The 17,247-nt window shown below is 29.3% G+C and overlaps 4 protein-coding genes across 5 annotated transcripts; 3 read left to right on the top strand and 1 right to left on the bottom strand.

Moving 5' to 3' along the window:
- The first annotated feature begins 2,385 nt into the window (after window positions 1-2,385).
- Window positions 2,386-4,114, top strand: LOC112743365 (UDP-glycosyltransferase 83A1-like). Its single transcript, XM_025792576.2, has 2 exons — window positions 2,386-2,899; window positions 3,110-4,114. Exons 1-2 carry the CDS (start codon window positions 2,404-2,406, stop codon window positions 3,988-3,990), a joined length of 1,377 nt encoding a protein of 458 aa, XP_025648361.1. The 5' UTR covers window positions 2,386-2,403; the 3' UTR covers window positions 3,991-4,114.
- Window positions 4,115-6,548: 2,434 nt separating this feature from the next.
- Window positions 6,549-9,556, top strand: LOC112743364 (UDP-glycosyltransferase 83A1-like). The gene is made up of 2 exons (XM_025792575.2): window positions 6,549-7,095; window positions 8,105-9,556. The coding sequence occupies exons 1-2, from the start codon at window positions 6,567-6,569 to the stop codon at window positions 8,983-8,985; spliced, it is 1,410 nt and encodes a 469-aa protein (XP_025648360.1). The 5' UTR covers window positions 6,549-6,566; the 3' UTR covers window positions 8,986-9,556.
- Window positions 9,557-10,728: 1,172 nt separating this feature from the next.
- Window positions 10,729-13,080, top strand: LOC112744551 (F-box protein At5g39250). 2 transcript variants are annotated; one of them, XM_025794217.2, is made up of 3 exons: window positions 10,737-11,008; window positions 11,129-11,191; window positions 12,109-13,080. In XM_025794217.2, exon 3 carries the CDS (start codon window positions 12,122-12,124, stop codon window positions 12,875-12,877), a length of 756 nt encoding a protein of 251 aa, XP_025650002.1. In that variant the 5' UTR covers window positions 10,737-11,008; window positions 11,129-11,191; window positions 12,109-12,121; the 3' UTR covers window positions 12,878-13,080. The 2 variants fall into 2 exon arrangements, with proteins under 2 accessions (XP_025650001.1, XP_025650002.1); XM_025794216.2 differs by lacking the exon at window positions 11,129-11,191 and having other exon boundaries at window positions 10,729-11,008.
- Window positions 13,081-14,147: 1,067 nt separating this feature from the next.
- On the bottom strand, window positions 14,148-15,798 carry LOC112740684 (expansin-A22-like). Its single transcript, XM_029291905.2, has 3 exons — window positions 15,661-15,798; window positions 14,471-14,984; window positions 14,148-14,256 (listed from the first exon to the last, which is right to left on the bottom strand). Exons 1-3 carry the CDS (start codon window positions 15,791-15,793, stop codon window positions 14,148-14,150), a joined length of 756 nt encoding a protein of 251 aa, XP_029147738.2. The 5' UTR covers window positions 15,794-15,798.
- Between the last annotated feature and the right edge of the window lie 1,449 nt (window positions 15,799-17,247).

Genomic DNA, 17,247 nt, shown 5'->3' with positions numbered 1-17,247 from the left:
TTACATATATTTTCTCTATTTGTCAAGTACAACCTACAAATTAACACCCCAAAAAGATGAAATTAACATATGCATGAGTGCATCACATCAAGAGAAAAACATATCTCTACTGCTTTTCTTTCTTTTTGCTTATTGGTCATTACTACTTTTTTTTCTGATTTAACCCACACTACTTTTTTTTGTTGTCCATGGTATTCCTTGGTCAGGTCAAGGACTAATCCGTCGTAATCTGAGTTCTATTTAAAAATCTGCCGCTGACTAATGGATTACTGCATATACAAGATGGACTCACACTACTCTTTTTTTTTTTACTAGCTATAATCTCTAGTTTGATTTGGGCTTTGGTTTTAGCCTCCAAACCCAACATAAGCCCATTTGTACGAATTTTTATTTTATCTCCATCTATTTTTGTTGTGGTTTCAACTTTTTACGAATGAATTACTAAACAAAAACAGGGCAACTTGTCCAAAGACAACAAAAAAAAAAAAAAACAGGGCAATGGTATACCCAATATAATTTTTCATACATGACCAAAAATACTTATTGTTGTAGTTCTTGTCTCACATAAACCATTAAATATTATGAAATAATGGATGAAATATATACTTAATTACTTACTTTGAGCTAATCTACAAATGTTTAATTAGAGGCCGTCCACGTGAATTAAGTAAGCTACATAGCAATAAGTCGTTAAGTTACATTCACTCCACAAAAAAATTGATCGAAATGGTTGAAAACAAGAAACAATCCCAAGCGAATAAAAAATTGAGTCATGACAGCAAAATAAACCTTATAGGAATTTTTCCAAATGGCCAAGAACGAAGTATTGGTAATATACATATACTCGAAGCGGCATTAGATTATTTTTTAATTTTAAATTTTAAATTTCCCTTGGTAATATACATTTTAAATTTTAACTCTAAATTTTTTAGAAAATGAGTGTTAAAAATAATTTCATAATAAAAAGTTAACTAATATTAATTAATTAAAAGCTTTTTATACTTATTTTATTAATAATTATGCCACAAACGATAAGTACTTTAAATTTTAATATACTTAAATTCAAGTTCTTAGTTTCCAACTAAGAATTGTTGAGAAGGCGGGTAAGCCAAGTGTTATAGTACAAGTGAAAAAGGACAGTAGTGCAAAGGTAAAACCCAATAGATGAAACAAATGAAAAAAACCACAAAAATAATATAATAACGATAATGAGATTTGAATACATCGCCATTTATGTTAGTTTTGTCTCGTATTATTAATCTAACTTTTTTATTTATTAAAATTATTAAATATAAAATTAATAAAAATAATAAATACTTTACGTTCTAATAAATATATATAGACGAGGATACTAACAAAATGTTTTTTTTTTTAAGGAAAAAAAAGGATGTTTCACTTAATCAGTTAATCCTAATATATTGTTATTTGACTATTTTTAAAGCCTTGAGAAACAAATTAAACACCAATAATTGATATGAATTTTTATATAAATTGTTGACTAATTTTTTGTAACATAAAATGTACGTATGTATATATGCTATCTAAGGAAGTTTTATAATCTATGATGCACGGACACTGACACGGACACGGATACGACACGACATGGGATATCCCGACACGCGAATTTTAAAATCTAATAAGACACGGGGACACGCATACATATAAAATATAAAGTATTTTTTAAATAAATTGTAATAATATTTTGATATTTTATTGATATTAAATTATAATTAATTATTTTAATTATTTTAAATGTCTTATTTTAATTATATCAAGTATTTAAAATATTTTTTATTTTAGTAAATAATAATATATACTATATCTAAATTTATTTTAAAAATATATGTTAAGAATAAGACTGGACACGCTGACACGTGATGGTATTTAGGTGTGTCTAAGTGTGTCTGGAGAAGAATTTTTTTGCTTTTTATTAAGACACGGTTGGACACAGTAGACACGCGTGTCCGACGAGTGTCAGTGAGTGTCGTGTCCGAAATGTGTCCGACACGCGGACACGACAACTCAACTCAACGAAGTGTCCGTGCTTCATAGTTTATAATATATATGAGAAATTTTTTGGAGTTTTTAATTTTTAGTATTTTTTATTATTTTTTAGTTAGTATAAATATTAAATTATTTTTAATAAATAAATTTTATTAATTTGTGTGTAAACTATAAAAAATATGGATACAAATTATATTAATTTATATGTGTAAAATTTTAATAAATATTAGTGCAAACTATATACTTTTTGTATACAACACGTCTGTAAATATGAATGTAAATTATTACTGACAAAAGATGATATTTGCCTATCATATAGCATTGATATATATATAAGTGAAGAAACCCTATAGCCTTGCTCATGGTAAGTGGGAAAAAAAAAATTACAAGAGCAACAAAATGAGTGAAAAAGCACATGTTTTAGCTATACCATATCCAGCACAAGGTCATGTGATTCCTCTAATGGAACTTTCACATGAGCTTATCAAACATGGAATCAAAGTCACATTTGTGAACACTCATTTTGTTCACAACCAAATCATGAAATCTTTAGGAGAAAAAACTGCATTTGTGGGTAACAATAATGAGATTGAACTAGTCTCAATCCCAGATGGATTAGACGATGTTGATAATAGAAATGATCTGGGAAAATTGACTCAATCAATTTTTGAGGTAATGCCTAAGAAGTTGGAAATGCTCATAGAAGATATCAACAAGAAATGTGAGAGCAACAAAATAACTTGTTTGGTGGCAGATGAAACCTTTGGATGGGCACTTGAAGTTGCAAAGAACATGGGAATAAAAGCAGTTGCATTTTGGCCTGCATCAGCTTCAATATTGGCCTTGCAATTCAACATCCAAAAGCTTCTTGATGATGGACTCATTGACAATGATGGTGAGAATTTTCATCATTAGCACTAAACATTTTATATATATATACCTGCAATAATTTGTTAAGAAGTAGGTAACAATATTTGTAATTGAATTTTCCCATCTTATATAATTAATTAATGAACCTTAGGTTGCATTTGTTCATCTCTTATAATAGTTATTGTAAAAATTGTTATATGTTATATGATTTATCAATTTATGTTACATATTTCAGGAGAACCTATAAAAGATGAGACAATTAAGTTGTCACCAATGATGCCTCCTATGAGGACCAAAGAATTTGTTTGGGCATATTTGGGTGACAAGACCACAGAAAAAATTGTTTTTCACTATATGAAAGGGAACAATAAAAGTGTGAAATTTGCAGATAAAATCATTTGCAACACAACTTATGAGCATGAGTCTACAACACTTGATTTTGTCCCACAAATCATACCAATAGGTCCACTTCTAGCAACAAATTATGTTGGATCCATAGCTGGGAATTTTTGGCAAGAAGACTCAACTTGTTTGAATTGGCTTGATCAACAAGAAACCAATTCAGTAATTTATGTTGCTTTTGGAAGTTTCACTGTCTTTGATCACATTCAATTACAGGAACTTGCATTTGGACTTGAACTATCTAATAGACCTTTTCTATTGGTTATAAGGCCAGATATCAACAATGGAGAAAACCAATCTTTTCTTGAAGAATTTGAAGAAAGAGTGCGAAATCGCGGAAAAGTGATTCAATGGGCACCTCAACAGAAAGTTCTTAGCCATCCTTCGATTGCTTGTTTCATAAGTCATTGCGGATGGAACTCTACAATGGAAGCTACAACAAAAGGAGTATCATTTCTATGTTGGCCTTACTTTGCTGACCAATTTTTCAATCAAACATTAATATGTGATGTTTGGAAAGTTGGATTGAGACTTGATCCAGTTGGTGGAATCATTACTAGAGAAGAAATAATGTATAAGATCAAGAAACTGCTTCAAGGTGAAGAATTTAAAGTAAGGGCTATAGAATTAAGAAACATGGCCATCAATAATATTAAAGAAGGTGGTAGATCAAGCAAAAACTTGAATGATTTTGTTGACTGGATAAAAGCATGAACAGATATGTGCTATACTGCTCTATATATATGCTTAAGTAAATAAGTGTTCTTATGACATAATTTGTGTGATTAAGTTTGTTTGTTGTGAACTCAAGAAAGCATATAGTGTATTGTACTCATTATATTCTTTCTCCTCCTTCTGATACATACTCTAATACTTAGTAATTATAATGAAAACTTGGGAACATGAATTGGTGGTTTTCTTATTTGTATTTGGTGGAAGGATATATAGATATGAATGAAAATTCACATGCAATTGTGTTTGTATGTAAAGATATTTAAGAATAGTTAAATGATTATTTAATCAAATAATATAACCATTTTTAACTATATTAACTATGTATGAAGACAACACACATGAGTATTTATAAATTAATTCATCAATTTATTAATATGATCCAATTATCAACTAGAGGATTTGTGAACTATTATAGCTATATTACTTAATCTTTAGAGTAATGCTATCGAAATAATAATACAAAGTTATCATAATTAATTTAATATTAATAATTTTATACAAATAATATTTAAAATTATATGTTTATTACATTTAAATTTATTTATTTATTTTAATAATAATTAATAAATAACAAATAAAAAAATTGGGTTATTCGCATTAATTTTAATTTTATTCTCTACCAAGTATTTTTTATATATGTTGGTATATAATGTTTTAATTATAATAAATTTAGAGTTAATAATTAAAATGGTCTCTGAATTTTGATTATTATTGGCTCAATTTAGCTCTCCAATTTTTAATTGATCTAAATTGTACTCTAAAATTTTAAGGCGTGACTCAAGTTGGCCTTCCATCCACTTTTGTTACCGAAAAGATCGACGTGACACGATCAAACGAAGTTGTTTAATTTTACTGTTTACGCCTAAATGGTGTTTTATTCCCTCTTCTTCTTCTTTCTCCTTAATGTCTGAACTTTTCAATACCCCATTGCCATCATCCTCAATCATACCTTCTCATACGCCTAAATGGTATTGTTTTATTCACTCTTCTTCTTCTTTCTCCTTAATGTCTGAACTTTTCAACACCCCATTGTCATCATCCTCAATCATACCTTCTCAATCCCACCATCTTTACCACTATCACCACTACCTCTTAGTATAAGATCGATAAAAAAAATTCAACATAAGGCCAATAATAAAGTTTTTAAATTTTTATTATTATCTATTATTTTTATCATTATTTTAATTATTCTAAAACTATTTTGTAAAAAATTAAATTAAATTCTTAAAATAGTTATTTACTCAAATAGTCAAATATTTATAATATTAAAAACTAAGAGGAGTAAGAAAAAGGTTCCATTTGTAAATTTTTCCAATGAAAACTAATAGATAGAAACCTGCAGGTTATCTAAATGCAAGTTGGCCTTAATTTTGATTAATAGTTTCCTCTTTCTATTTTAAGATATAAGTCGTTTTCTCTATTTAAGAGTCAAATTTTACTATTTTTTTCTTTTTTGTCTTAATATGGAATTAAATTTTATTCGTAACATAAAGACAAAATATATACACAAGAAAATTTTGATAGTATATAGATAATAGTATTTGATTCGACGGTGAATGACGAAATGAAAAATTAAATTATTATAATATGTCAACATTCAAGCATCATCATAGCCATCATCCAAGTGGGTATGTATATAAATTTTTTTCAACGCGTCACCTTTTGATAAAAATACTAAAAATATTTTTTTATAAAAATATTTTATTTAAAGTATAATTTATTTATTTAATTACATTTTAAATAAAAATAACACTTTTATAACATATTAAAATATAAGGATAAACTACTAAATTGGTCCCGTACGTTTGGACGTAATCCTATTTTGGTTCTTAAGGTTTAAAGTGTCCTATTTGAATCTAAAAAAGTTTTATTTAGCTTCAATTTAGTCCCACCATGATGTCAAAGTTAAATAATTAACGAAATGTCCTACATTACAAGATCGATAATCTGGAGAATAAATACAAGCTGCAAAGCACAAAATCAACTGTAAATGCATTAATACATTTATTTATCTTTCTCCTTAGTTTTATAGAAAATGTTTCATTTAAATTGTAAAAAAATTATAAATAAATGTATTGATACATCCACGATTGATTTTGTACCTCTGGAGCTTGTACTTATTCTCCAGATTATCGATCTTGTTCTTATACTGCTGTCATGTAGGACATTTCGTTAATTATTTAACTTTGACCTCACGGTGGAACTAAATTGAAGCTAAATAAAACTTTTTTGGATTTAAATAGAACATAGCAGAATTACGCCTAAACGTAGAGGATCAATTTAATACTTTACCCAAAATTTAATCTTACAATCTATTATCTAAGGACAAAAAAAATAGTATTTTTATATAAAAATAATTATAAAATCTTCGATTATTAGAATATTTATCTTTAAATAATTAATTCTAAAAGAGTGACCATTTAATAATAAGTTGGAAAAAAGTGATATATCAATAATTGTGCCCATATAAAACCTACTAATGAGAAGCAATGATAATGCAATTGACTTCTAACCTTTTTTCTCGTGGAATTTAAAATTTAAAGAGAGGCAAGAAAATGTGTGAAGCACATATTTTGGTTATACCATTTCCAGCACAAGGCCATGTAATTCCTCTCATGAAACTTTCACATCAACTTGTGAAGCATGGAATCAAAGTCACATTTGTGAACATTGACTTTGTTCACAATCAAATCATGAAATCTTCTCTAGGAGAAGGAGTAGCAGATCATAATAATAATAATAAAGATGCAATGATTGAACTAGTTTCAATCCCAGATGGGTTAGAGGATGGTGACAATAGAAGTCTTCTGCTTGGAAAGTTGACAGAATCAACATGTAAGGTCATGCCTAAGAAGTTGGAAATGCTCATAGAAGATATCAACAAATCTAATAATAACAATAATAATAATAATGGAAATAAAATCAGTTGTTTGGTGATTGATGAAAACTTTGGATGGGGAATTGAAGTTGCAAAGAAGATGGGAATAAGAGCAGTTGCATTTTGGCCTGCATCAGCTTCATTATTGGCCTTGCATTTCAACATCCAAAAGCTTCTTGATGATGGACTCATTGTTGCCAATGATGGTGAGAATTCACACAATTTGTTTTAACATTTTTCATGCCTTAAATTAATTATTATTTCTTACATGATATAGGGAATAGATTTGTATTTAATTAGACTTGGGGAGTGCTAGTGGAACAATGAAAATTTTGAACAACATGAACAACCATCAATCAAATGAAAATACACTACATCCTAATTTAATGCTACTAATTAAATTTACTCTTTTAACCCTATTAATTTACATTGTCTACACATTGTTTAAAAATTTTGTTGGTTACCTATACTTTTCTATTAGACTTTGTTTCTCATGATAGAATTGTTTACATGTTATGAATAATAAGGTGATGGGTAATTAAGAAATTTGTCAAACCCAATTGTCATTGATGATTAGAAAATTTTATCATGCATGTAGAGTTAATCTTTTGAGTGTATATATATAGAGTGGATACTCAAGCTTTTATGGAGTAGATCATCATAAAAGTCCTCCCATCCTAAACTTCTCTCTAAATAATAAATGAATAAAAATTTTTGAGCTAGTAATTTTTAGTATTTTTTGTTATTGTTTGACTAACATAAATACTAAATTGTCTTTAATAAATAAATTTTACTAATTCATATGTATAAATTTAAAAAATATGAATGTAAATAACTGTATTTATTTATTTATGTGTGCAAATTCTGACAAATATAGATGCAAACTAAATTTTTTTGTGTGTAAAATTCTTATAAATATAAATATAATAAATTATTGTTGACCAAAAATAATAATATTTATTAGCTATATAACATTGCTCATAAATAAATTCAAAAGATAAATATATAATCAATGGCTCAAAATCTAAAACAAGGAAATCCTTTTCTTTTTAATTTAATAATTAGAAGGATATATATTTAGAGCCATGTTATCATGTAACTCTATTTCTTTAACTTCTTATTTTAAAAAACAAGTATATTATTTTAAAAAGAAGAAAAGGGATATTCAAGATGATGAATAAAGAGAAAAAATTGTTTTCTTTTATTACATTTTAGGAACACCTGCAAAAGATGAGGCAATTCAATTGGGACCAATGATGCCTATTAAGACAAGAGAGTTTCCATGGGCATGCTTGGGTGACAAGAACACACAACATACAGTTTTCAATCTTACAAAAAGGAATAATATATCTGTGAAGCTTGCAGATTGGATTATTTGCAACACTAATTATGATTATGAGCCAGCAACATTTGACTTTGCTCCACAAATAATACCAATAGGTCCACTTCTAGCAACTAATAACCATGTTGGTAGCTTTTGGCCAGAAGACTCATCTTGTTTGAATTGGCTTGATCAACAAGAAACCAATTCAGTAATCTATGTTGCTTTTGGAAGTGTCACTATCTTTGATCATTCTCAATTGCAAGAACTTGCACTTGGACTTGAACTATCCAATAGGCCTTTTCTATTGGTTATAAGGGCAGATATCAACAATGGAAAAAACCAATCTTTTCTTAAAGAATTTGAAGAAAGAGTTTTCCCTTTTGGAAAAGTGGTTCAATGGGCACCTCAAGAGAAAGTTTTGAGTCATCCTTCAATTGCTTGCTTCATAAGTCATTGTGGTTGGAACTCTACTATGGAAGGTGTAGTAAATGGTGTTCCATTTTTATGCTGGCCTTATTTTGCTGACCAATTCTTTAATCAAACATTAATTTGTGATGTTTGGAAGGTTGGATTGAGACTTGTTCCAATGGATGGAATTATAATAACTAGGGAAGAAATAGCATGCAAGATACAAAAACTGTTTCATGAGGGAGAATTTAAAGTAATGGCTATGGAGAGAAAAAATTCAACCATCAATAGTATTAAAGAAGGGGGTAGTTCAAATAGAAACTTTAATAGATTTGTTGAATGGATAAAAGCATATAACTATTAATTAGTTATGTGTTATATATATGCTCAAGTAAAATAAGCATATATATTAGTGGTGCTTCAATTCAACTTAGAAAGTGTGTCTTTAATTTGTGATATAATTTGTGTGACTTAAGAGTATATGTGACTTTAGTTGTACTTAAAGTTGTTTGTAAACTAGTTGACTATCCTGGCTAGTACTTTTGTAACTTATTGTTTCAATTTTTAAACCTATGAAATGGATGAATAACTAGAACTATGACTACAATTTTTTTTTTTTTATGTATTGAAATGACACTAATATTAGTGCAGTTTTAAAGAAGAAAAACACCTGAATAAAGTAAATTGACGGATAAGTTTATGATAAGAAATTATTTATATCCTAATGATTATAGAAATTTAAATGATGAAACGATTTTATTCTTTTTTCTTTTTTCGGGTCCAGTTTCATCTTAACATACACATATTCTCCTCCTCGTTTTTTTATCAGTTCTACTTCTATATAATTATTTTCTAATCATAGTTAGGATTTGAATTCATACACTTTTTAAACAAGATATACATAAATGTTTTTTTTTTGTATTAAAACGGAACTAAAATCCAAAGAAGAGAAAACTAATTACAAATAAGGCGGGATAAAGTAGCCCCTCTAATATCCTCCAAGAGGATAACAACTAAATCTGCAAGGAGGATTATCCCAAAACAAAAAATTCTCCTCTAACTGTATACTCATTTTTTTTAGACAATCAGCATTTCTATTACCTTCTCTATACGTATGTACAAAAAGATCTCTGCAGTTTCTTCTTTTCATTTCAGAAAATTTTCTTACATAAATGTTATTAGGCCAGTCTTGCGAAGCAAGAGTTTTTTGTTTTTGTCATATAGATTTTGTTTGGTCATATTCTTGTTTTTTAAAAGATCATCTTATCAAAAAATTGAGGTGGGCTACTCAAATCTTTGAAAGATATAGATTGGGTTGTTTGCAAGACAAATTTTGACCATGAGACTACTGCATGTGCTGGGCTCCTCCTCATCAAAGCACACCAATAGGTCCACTTCTAGCAACCCATCTTCTAACTTTGGGTCACAAATTCACAATACTTTAAGTTGCTTAAACTTTCTATCAAAGAAGAACTTGGATTAACAACCTTGAGTTGGTCCAATTATCAGCTTACTTGTTCACTTAAGTAAATGTTGAGAATTATTGAGAGTTCAAATTTCAGATTTTAGATTGTAACTCTTAAATAAAGTTCAAATCAACGACAAATCAGTTTTTAATCTGTCAAACTAAAAAATACCGCAGATAATAAAAATACTTAAATTACTAATCTGCTATTAAAAAAATTTCCTGAACAAAAAAAGGAAGAACTTTTTTCTTTAAGCATAAATTTTAAATCTAATATGAGATAAAAAAAAATAGATAGCTACATTAATAATGTATCAGTATCACAACATAATGTATTAAGGATAATAAATATCTCATGTCATAAAATCACTCATCCCAAAAGTTTAAGCTGTTGGGATTCACTGAGAATTGAACTCTTGACTTCTCGGATTTAAAACTTGACTTCTCGGATTTAAAACTCTAATACCATGTCAATATGTCATAATACCACTCATTCCAAAAACTTATACTGATAAAAAAAGGTAACACTAATAGTTATATCTTTAATATTTCCTAAATCTCCATTGTACACATTATACAAACATTTCATTAACTCCCCATACTTTTCCATAAAAAAATATTATTTAATGTTGGATTAACGAAGAAATTCTCCGTACATTTGTTAATTTACCGAATTTGCCTTTCCGTCTTACCCTTTCGCACTCTCTCTCTTTCGACACAGTCTCATGGTTTTCATTGCTCTCTGATTTTTCCTTTTCTCTCTTTTTGACTGCGATGATATCTCTTCTCACACTTCGAACCTAAACCAAATCAAGCATTGTTCCTCTTGTTGCATCTAATCTGATTTAGGGTTTCAGCATTTCCCAATCCCCACCATCAACCTCTCCCCGATCTCCATTCAGATCTTCTCACGCATTCAACGGTTTCATCTCTCTCTCTCTCTCTAACAATTTTTTTTTTATTTTGTATTCTTCAGTTTGTTTTTCCCCCTTGATTCTGATTTCGATTGTGTTGTGTTGTTTCCTTCAATTTTGTTTTTTAGGACAATTATTTGGTCATCGCAAATTTTTTTTATATGCTTGGATGCGTCTTGGTTGAAGCTGTGGTATGTGGAGTCTGAAATGCTATGTTCTACTTTGAGTCAAAGTGCTATAAAACTGAATCAAGTAGAATAAAAAATAGAGGGGAAAAAACCTTTTTTTTTTGTTCGAATTAGATTAATCAAAATAGATAGATGCTGTTGTTCATGTATGTTGATTGGTTTTGATTCTGATGTTTGTGATTCGTGGTGGCGTCATCTTTAATGACACTCTGATTAAATTACTCAATCCGTATTTGCTTGGAATTTCGCAATGGAAATCTTCAGTTAGGGCTCATGTTTCATTTGCGATTTGTCAATCATGTGTTTTGTTCAATGTTGATTCTGGTGTGCTTGTTTGATTATTTAGGAAATTTGTAGCTGAAAATAAAAATTAGACTCAATCAATTTACAGTTGCTTGGTAGAGTAACAAAATATGAGGATAAATATAGATGCTTCATTTTTGTACCAAAATGCTGATTTGTCTCTGGTTCCCACCTATGTAACCAAACATACCCTTTTTAATGGGGTTAAAAAAGGTTAGTAAAAGCTGATGCAAGATATTTGCTTTGTTTTAGAGCAATTTACTGGAATGGAGCATTATGAATTTTCTGTTACTGGAGTTGTATCTCACTTTTCCAGAGAATATACTGTCCTAGTAACTGTATTTTACTGTTCCAGATGATCCAGTCCCTCACAACTTCATTACTTTTATCTCGATTACATTGTGTTTCTAAATATACAAAGATTAAATTATTTCGTGGTAGAGTTATACTTTCAAAGTACTTAATATATACATGATTGAGCGAAGTAATGCTGTTATACTGTATACTTCAATTCGAGAGATTATTATACAGTCTTTTGGAATCCTTCAGTTGTTTATGTTTTATTGTTCATTGTAGTGAATGATCATTAATTAATTTACTCCATTTTTTAATTGCAGCTTGCAACTGTAAATGGCATTTGAGGAGGTTTTGAAGGCTGTCTTCCCGTTACTGGATGGCGCTGACCTTGCTTCTTGTATGGCTGTCTCTAAGCAGTGGAGAGACATAGCTAGCGATGATTACTTATGGAAATGTCTTTGTTCCACAAGATGGCCTTCAATGTGCAAGCGTCCTAACCCTCCATCTGTAACGTACTATAAGTTATATCAAACTTTTTGTAGGCGCCAGCACCGAAGAACTCTCCTCCCACCAAGAATTTCTTTCGATGATTTAGAGTTCTTCATTGACATTTGGGCTGAAACCACATTGCTCTTCTCAGAAGTGGTCCCCGGCTCTGTCCTTCAACCCGGGTTTAAGATTCCACCATCTGGAGTATGTGACTTGCTCAAGTTTCACCTGGAGGGTTCTGAGTACAAGATGACATTACCTGTTGAGCCTCGATTTACCATCCCTGCAGGACAAAATCAGAATGTAAGTGTCTCTGTGATGGTTGGTCGAAAGGATTCGAATAAGATTGCTCGCATCATAAACAAGTCCATGTTCGATTACATTGATCGGTCTTCATACAGAGCCTTGGCGTTCGACTACCTAGACATATCCCCTGTCTACCCTTTTCTATCCGGCATCCGGGCATGGATCTCGTTGCTGTTCATGGAAGATGGGAATGAAGAGGTTATTGATGTATTTGGGATCCAAATGGATTTCTGTGATGTGGCAAACTCAAAGGAAGAAGTCCTTTGGCTATTGGACATGCTTGATTGGAAGTGAGCGTTTATCAGTGTGATGTCCAATATTGCAACAGAAATTGAACATCATTGCTGTATGCTAATTTCTTGTCTATTGTTGATATGGGTGCCTTGCATGGATTGCCGTGTTTATATCCACTTTCTAAGTATGTTTTAGTATGTATATCCTTAACACAGTTAATTGTCGTCAAATAAAAAACTATAAGACTATATTTGATTCACTCACTGACAAGGGTACGAAGTTGAGCTAATTTTTAACGTATAATGAGTTCGAATTTTCTAAAGTGAGATGTCTATATTGGAATTAGGGCTCCAAGTTAGTCAAGGCAGTTCGAGTTTGACTAGTTAATAATTTGATGTTAATAATTTGATAAGCTAAATTCGTGAGTTCATGAGCCACGTTTGAGTCTGAAATTGAGCTTATAAATTAAATGAGTTGAGTTTGAGTTTGGATAACAATTGATTAGTTCGTGATTTGATTTGATTATATATATTAAACTATTAATACACATATCTTATATGTATTTAATCTATTTATTGTAGGTTGAATGGATGATGAAGTAGAACGCAACAAATCTAATTAAATTATTCACGATAGAAGAGAATAAGAGAAATGCATGTATATATTAATGTTCTCAATTATTTAAAATTTTATAGTCATTTTTTATATATAATTTTAATTTAGGACATAAATAAAAACTTTATAATTAATAGAAGACAATATAAAAATTGATCTTTTTTAATTTTTTTAATATATATAAATTATAAGTTATTGATATAAAATTATAAATTATGTTTTTGTTATTTTGCCACTGAGTTTTTTGTGAGCTGAACTTGAACTCAAAAAATAAGTTCAATTATTAATGAGTCGAGTCGTGAGTCAAGCTTAATTTTGTGAATAGCTCAGTTCAGCTCGACGCACTTTCCGTCTTAATTGAAATTGATTTGGTTTGTAAATTTTATGGATTTATTTTATAATTAATTGCAAATCACTTTATTTTTTTAGAGGATATTATTAGAATTATTTAGTATTTTAAAAATATATCAGGTCGTTCATTATACTCGAATCAGAAAAAAAAGGAATGAAATATCGTATAAAATCAAAGAATTAGACTGAGAAATGGCCTAGTAAATGATACACAACGCAAATTAAATGAGAGACACCTTGAATTTATTTATTTATTTGTAGTGTGGTATTCAAAGGTGATGGAGTAGAATATAGATATAGAATATACTTGATGACAGTAATTAACAACATTACATTATACTTAGGTAATGAATTGAAGAGGGCACTAAAAGTTGGTTGCGGCCTGAAAACTTTGTCCAAGTCGCCAATTGGGAGGAGCAACATTACTAAACGTCAACGTTTTGCCATCACTTGTTGTAACCATAAAAGACAAGGTGGCTACTCCAATGAAGATTTAATGATTATCATCATGTGAAGATACATCATTTTGACCATTGGATGATAGATTGTAGGGCTTGATTTGATTTGAAGTAAAAGTGTTACTTTTATTTAAAATGTTGCTAAATAAATAAGTTACACTTTTTGAACAAGGATCATCATGAGAAGATGTTTTTGCCATCTTCATGGGAGTAGTTGCCAAAAGACAATGCTTGTCCAGCCAATGGAGTACCAGTTTGCCAATTTTGCCCCCAATTACGTGTCATAGGAATCCATGCACGTGCGGTTGAACCTGATATTTTAACATTTGTAACATCACCAGCATTTGCAACATTAAAAACCAACACTAGCAACCAATGAGGGTTACCCTTCAACTCAAACCTGACACCACCATGTTTAATGCACGGAGTGCGCCTATAACGAACTGGGATTATCCCTGCTTTGTAGTTTGCTATTGTTGTGAACATTTTCATGGACAAATCGAAGTGCTTTTGTGGAGGGTTACACCATGGTGGACGACCTTTTTCGTTAGTTGGAGGACAAAAATTTGTTGCTGTTACTTTGATTGTTCCTGCACCCTTAATACACCATTGTGGATCATTCACACATTGGATCTCAAAACATGCACTACATGTTAGTCCACGGTTGAATAGAGCAGTGCTTAGTGCTGTGTTTGCAAGTCCATACCCTTGTTCAAATAAATTCCCATATCCACATGCACCATCTGGATAATCACAAAATCAAAACTTATTTATCACCGGAAAAGTCTAGGGCCAACAACTTTTGTGTTTTCTGGCCAACACTTAACTATCAAAACAAAAGTGAGTGATCGTCCACCGTTACATGTAATCTCACACCATTAAAAATACTATTGATGGCCAATTGATGATTACAAAACACCAAATTTGCTGGCCCCTAACATTCCTCTTTATCACCCCATGTGGTAAAGTTTTTACTTAAGTAGTTTATCACAGTTAATTTTTAAAAGATAAATGTCTAAAAATTGTAGTATTTATATTCGATAAATTAACCTAAAAATAATTTTTAACAAACACAAGTGATAATAAATGTATTTAATAAAATAATTTTTAAAAATTGAATAAGGCCATGTAGACATAAATATAAAATTAAATTTGAATATTTATTAAATATAAGCTAACTTTAAAAAGTACTTAATTTTATGCTTTTAAAAGCATTTTTAACTTTAATTATAAGTTTAAACGTGTGATTTTTTTTATTTAGCAAATACAAAATAAAGTATTTATTAAATTTTACCAAAAATAAAGCCTAAATATTACATGCATGTATGATGCATGCACATGAATCATGATAGTATGCTAATGATTGAGTAGCATGGTATAAAAGTGTGATTGCAATAATCCAACGTTGTAGTTACTTACTCATGGTTTCTCCACCTCGTATGTCACCATAGAATGTTGCATGAGCATCATACCAATTACCATCAATGGCACCTGAAATGGCTAAGGAATACATGAAAATGACCAAAGGAACCAAACAACGAGACGTAGCCATAGCCATACTCATAAACATATATGCCTCTTTTATAATAGAATGAAAACTATATATACGATGATATGATTATAATAAAATTAACGGTTTAATTTGTGTTGTGAATTAAGGCTATTAGTATTTCTTATAGGAGAATCAAGATAATATTTAAACCACAAATTAGATTTGTGAGAGGTTTTAGAAGTATATGATTTTTGTATGAATTACAGGCGGAATATATAGAGTTTGTTTGGGTGAGTTTTTAAAAAAAATATCTTTTTTTGATTTATTTTTTTTAGAAGATTTTATGTAAAAAGTAATTGTATGTTTGGATATTTTATACAAATTTTTTTTATTTATTAATTATATTTGGGTATAATAATATAAAAGTACTTTTTGTGTATTTATTATATAAAAAACATCTTTTTTTTGTAAAGAAAAAAGATCTTTTAAAAAAAGATGTAAATTATAGCTTCTCAAAAAAGATTTTTTTTTATTTTTCTAGTGCTTTCATTTTTATTACTAAAAATTTACCAAACACGCTAAAAAATAAAAAAAGATCTTTTTTATTGAAAAAATCTTTTTTTTATCAAAATAATAGCGCTCAAACAAGCACATAAAATGTAAGTTCCGTACTTTGAGGAGAAAATAATATTACAAAAGTAAAATTATTAAATTAGAGAAAATATTCTATTTAAGTAAAGTATTTTATAGATATATCATATAGGATTATAAAAAATTTGAAAAAGATATAAAATATTTAATTTTATATATGACAAAAGCATTAACAGATTAGTGCGTCTAGTAGAACTTGCCATTTACATAAGATTCGTAATAATCTAAAATAATAAAAGAAAATAATTGGTCATTAATAGATTAGAGAAACCTAAGTTGATAGCTATGCATATGTGATAAGATCTTAGTAAGGCATGAGGTCTCAAGTTTCTCGGAATTGAATTAATTTGAATAACATTTGATTCCTTTCCAGTTTCCATTCTTTTCCATTTATGTTGAAATGAGGCATATCCTTTGGCCAATTTTGGTACTTTAAACACGACAAACCAGAGTTAATTTGTTGCAATGTCCAAGGCAAATTTCTTTTGTAAGAGTGAAGACCTCATTTTACATTTGGTAAATAAAAAGTGCTTGTACTTCTAGTTTTTAAAAGTTAAAAATATTTTTAATAACATTTAAGAAGATATTTTAAAATTAACTTGTAATTATCAAAAATTAAAAAATCTAATACTTTTAAAAAGTTATTTTTAGTTTGATTTATTAAACAAAAATATTAGAATTCTTATAAAGCTATCTTTTAAAATTAATTTTGATACGTTATACTCAAAAAATAAAAACTTTATCAAAGGAAACCTAATTATAGGAGTGGCAAACGGACTTAAATCTGCTGGGTCAGCCCATGTAACCCGTCAAAAAAGGCGGGTCGAATTAAAAAATTGAGACTGCCACACGTCAAAAGTCCG

The sequence above is a fragment of the Arachis hypogaea genome, chromosome 14 (assembly GCF_003086295.3).
Source record: "Arachis hypogaea cultivar Tifrunner chromosome 14, arahy.Tifrunner.gnm2.J5K5, whole genome shotgun sequence".
Taxonomy (NCBI): Eukaryota; Viridiplantae; Streptophyta; class Magnoliopsida; order Fabales; family Fabaceae; genus Arachis; species Arachis hypogaea.
This window is presented reverse-complemented; position numbering and strand designations above follow the sequence as displayed.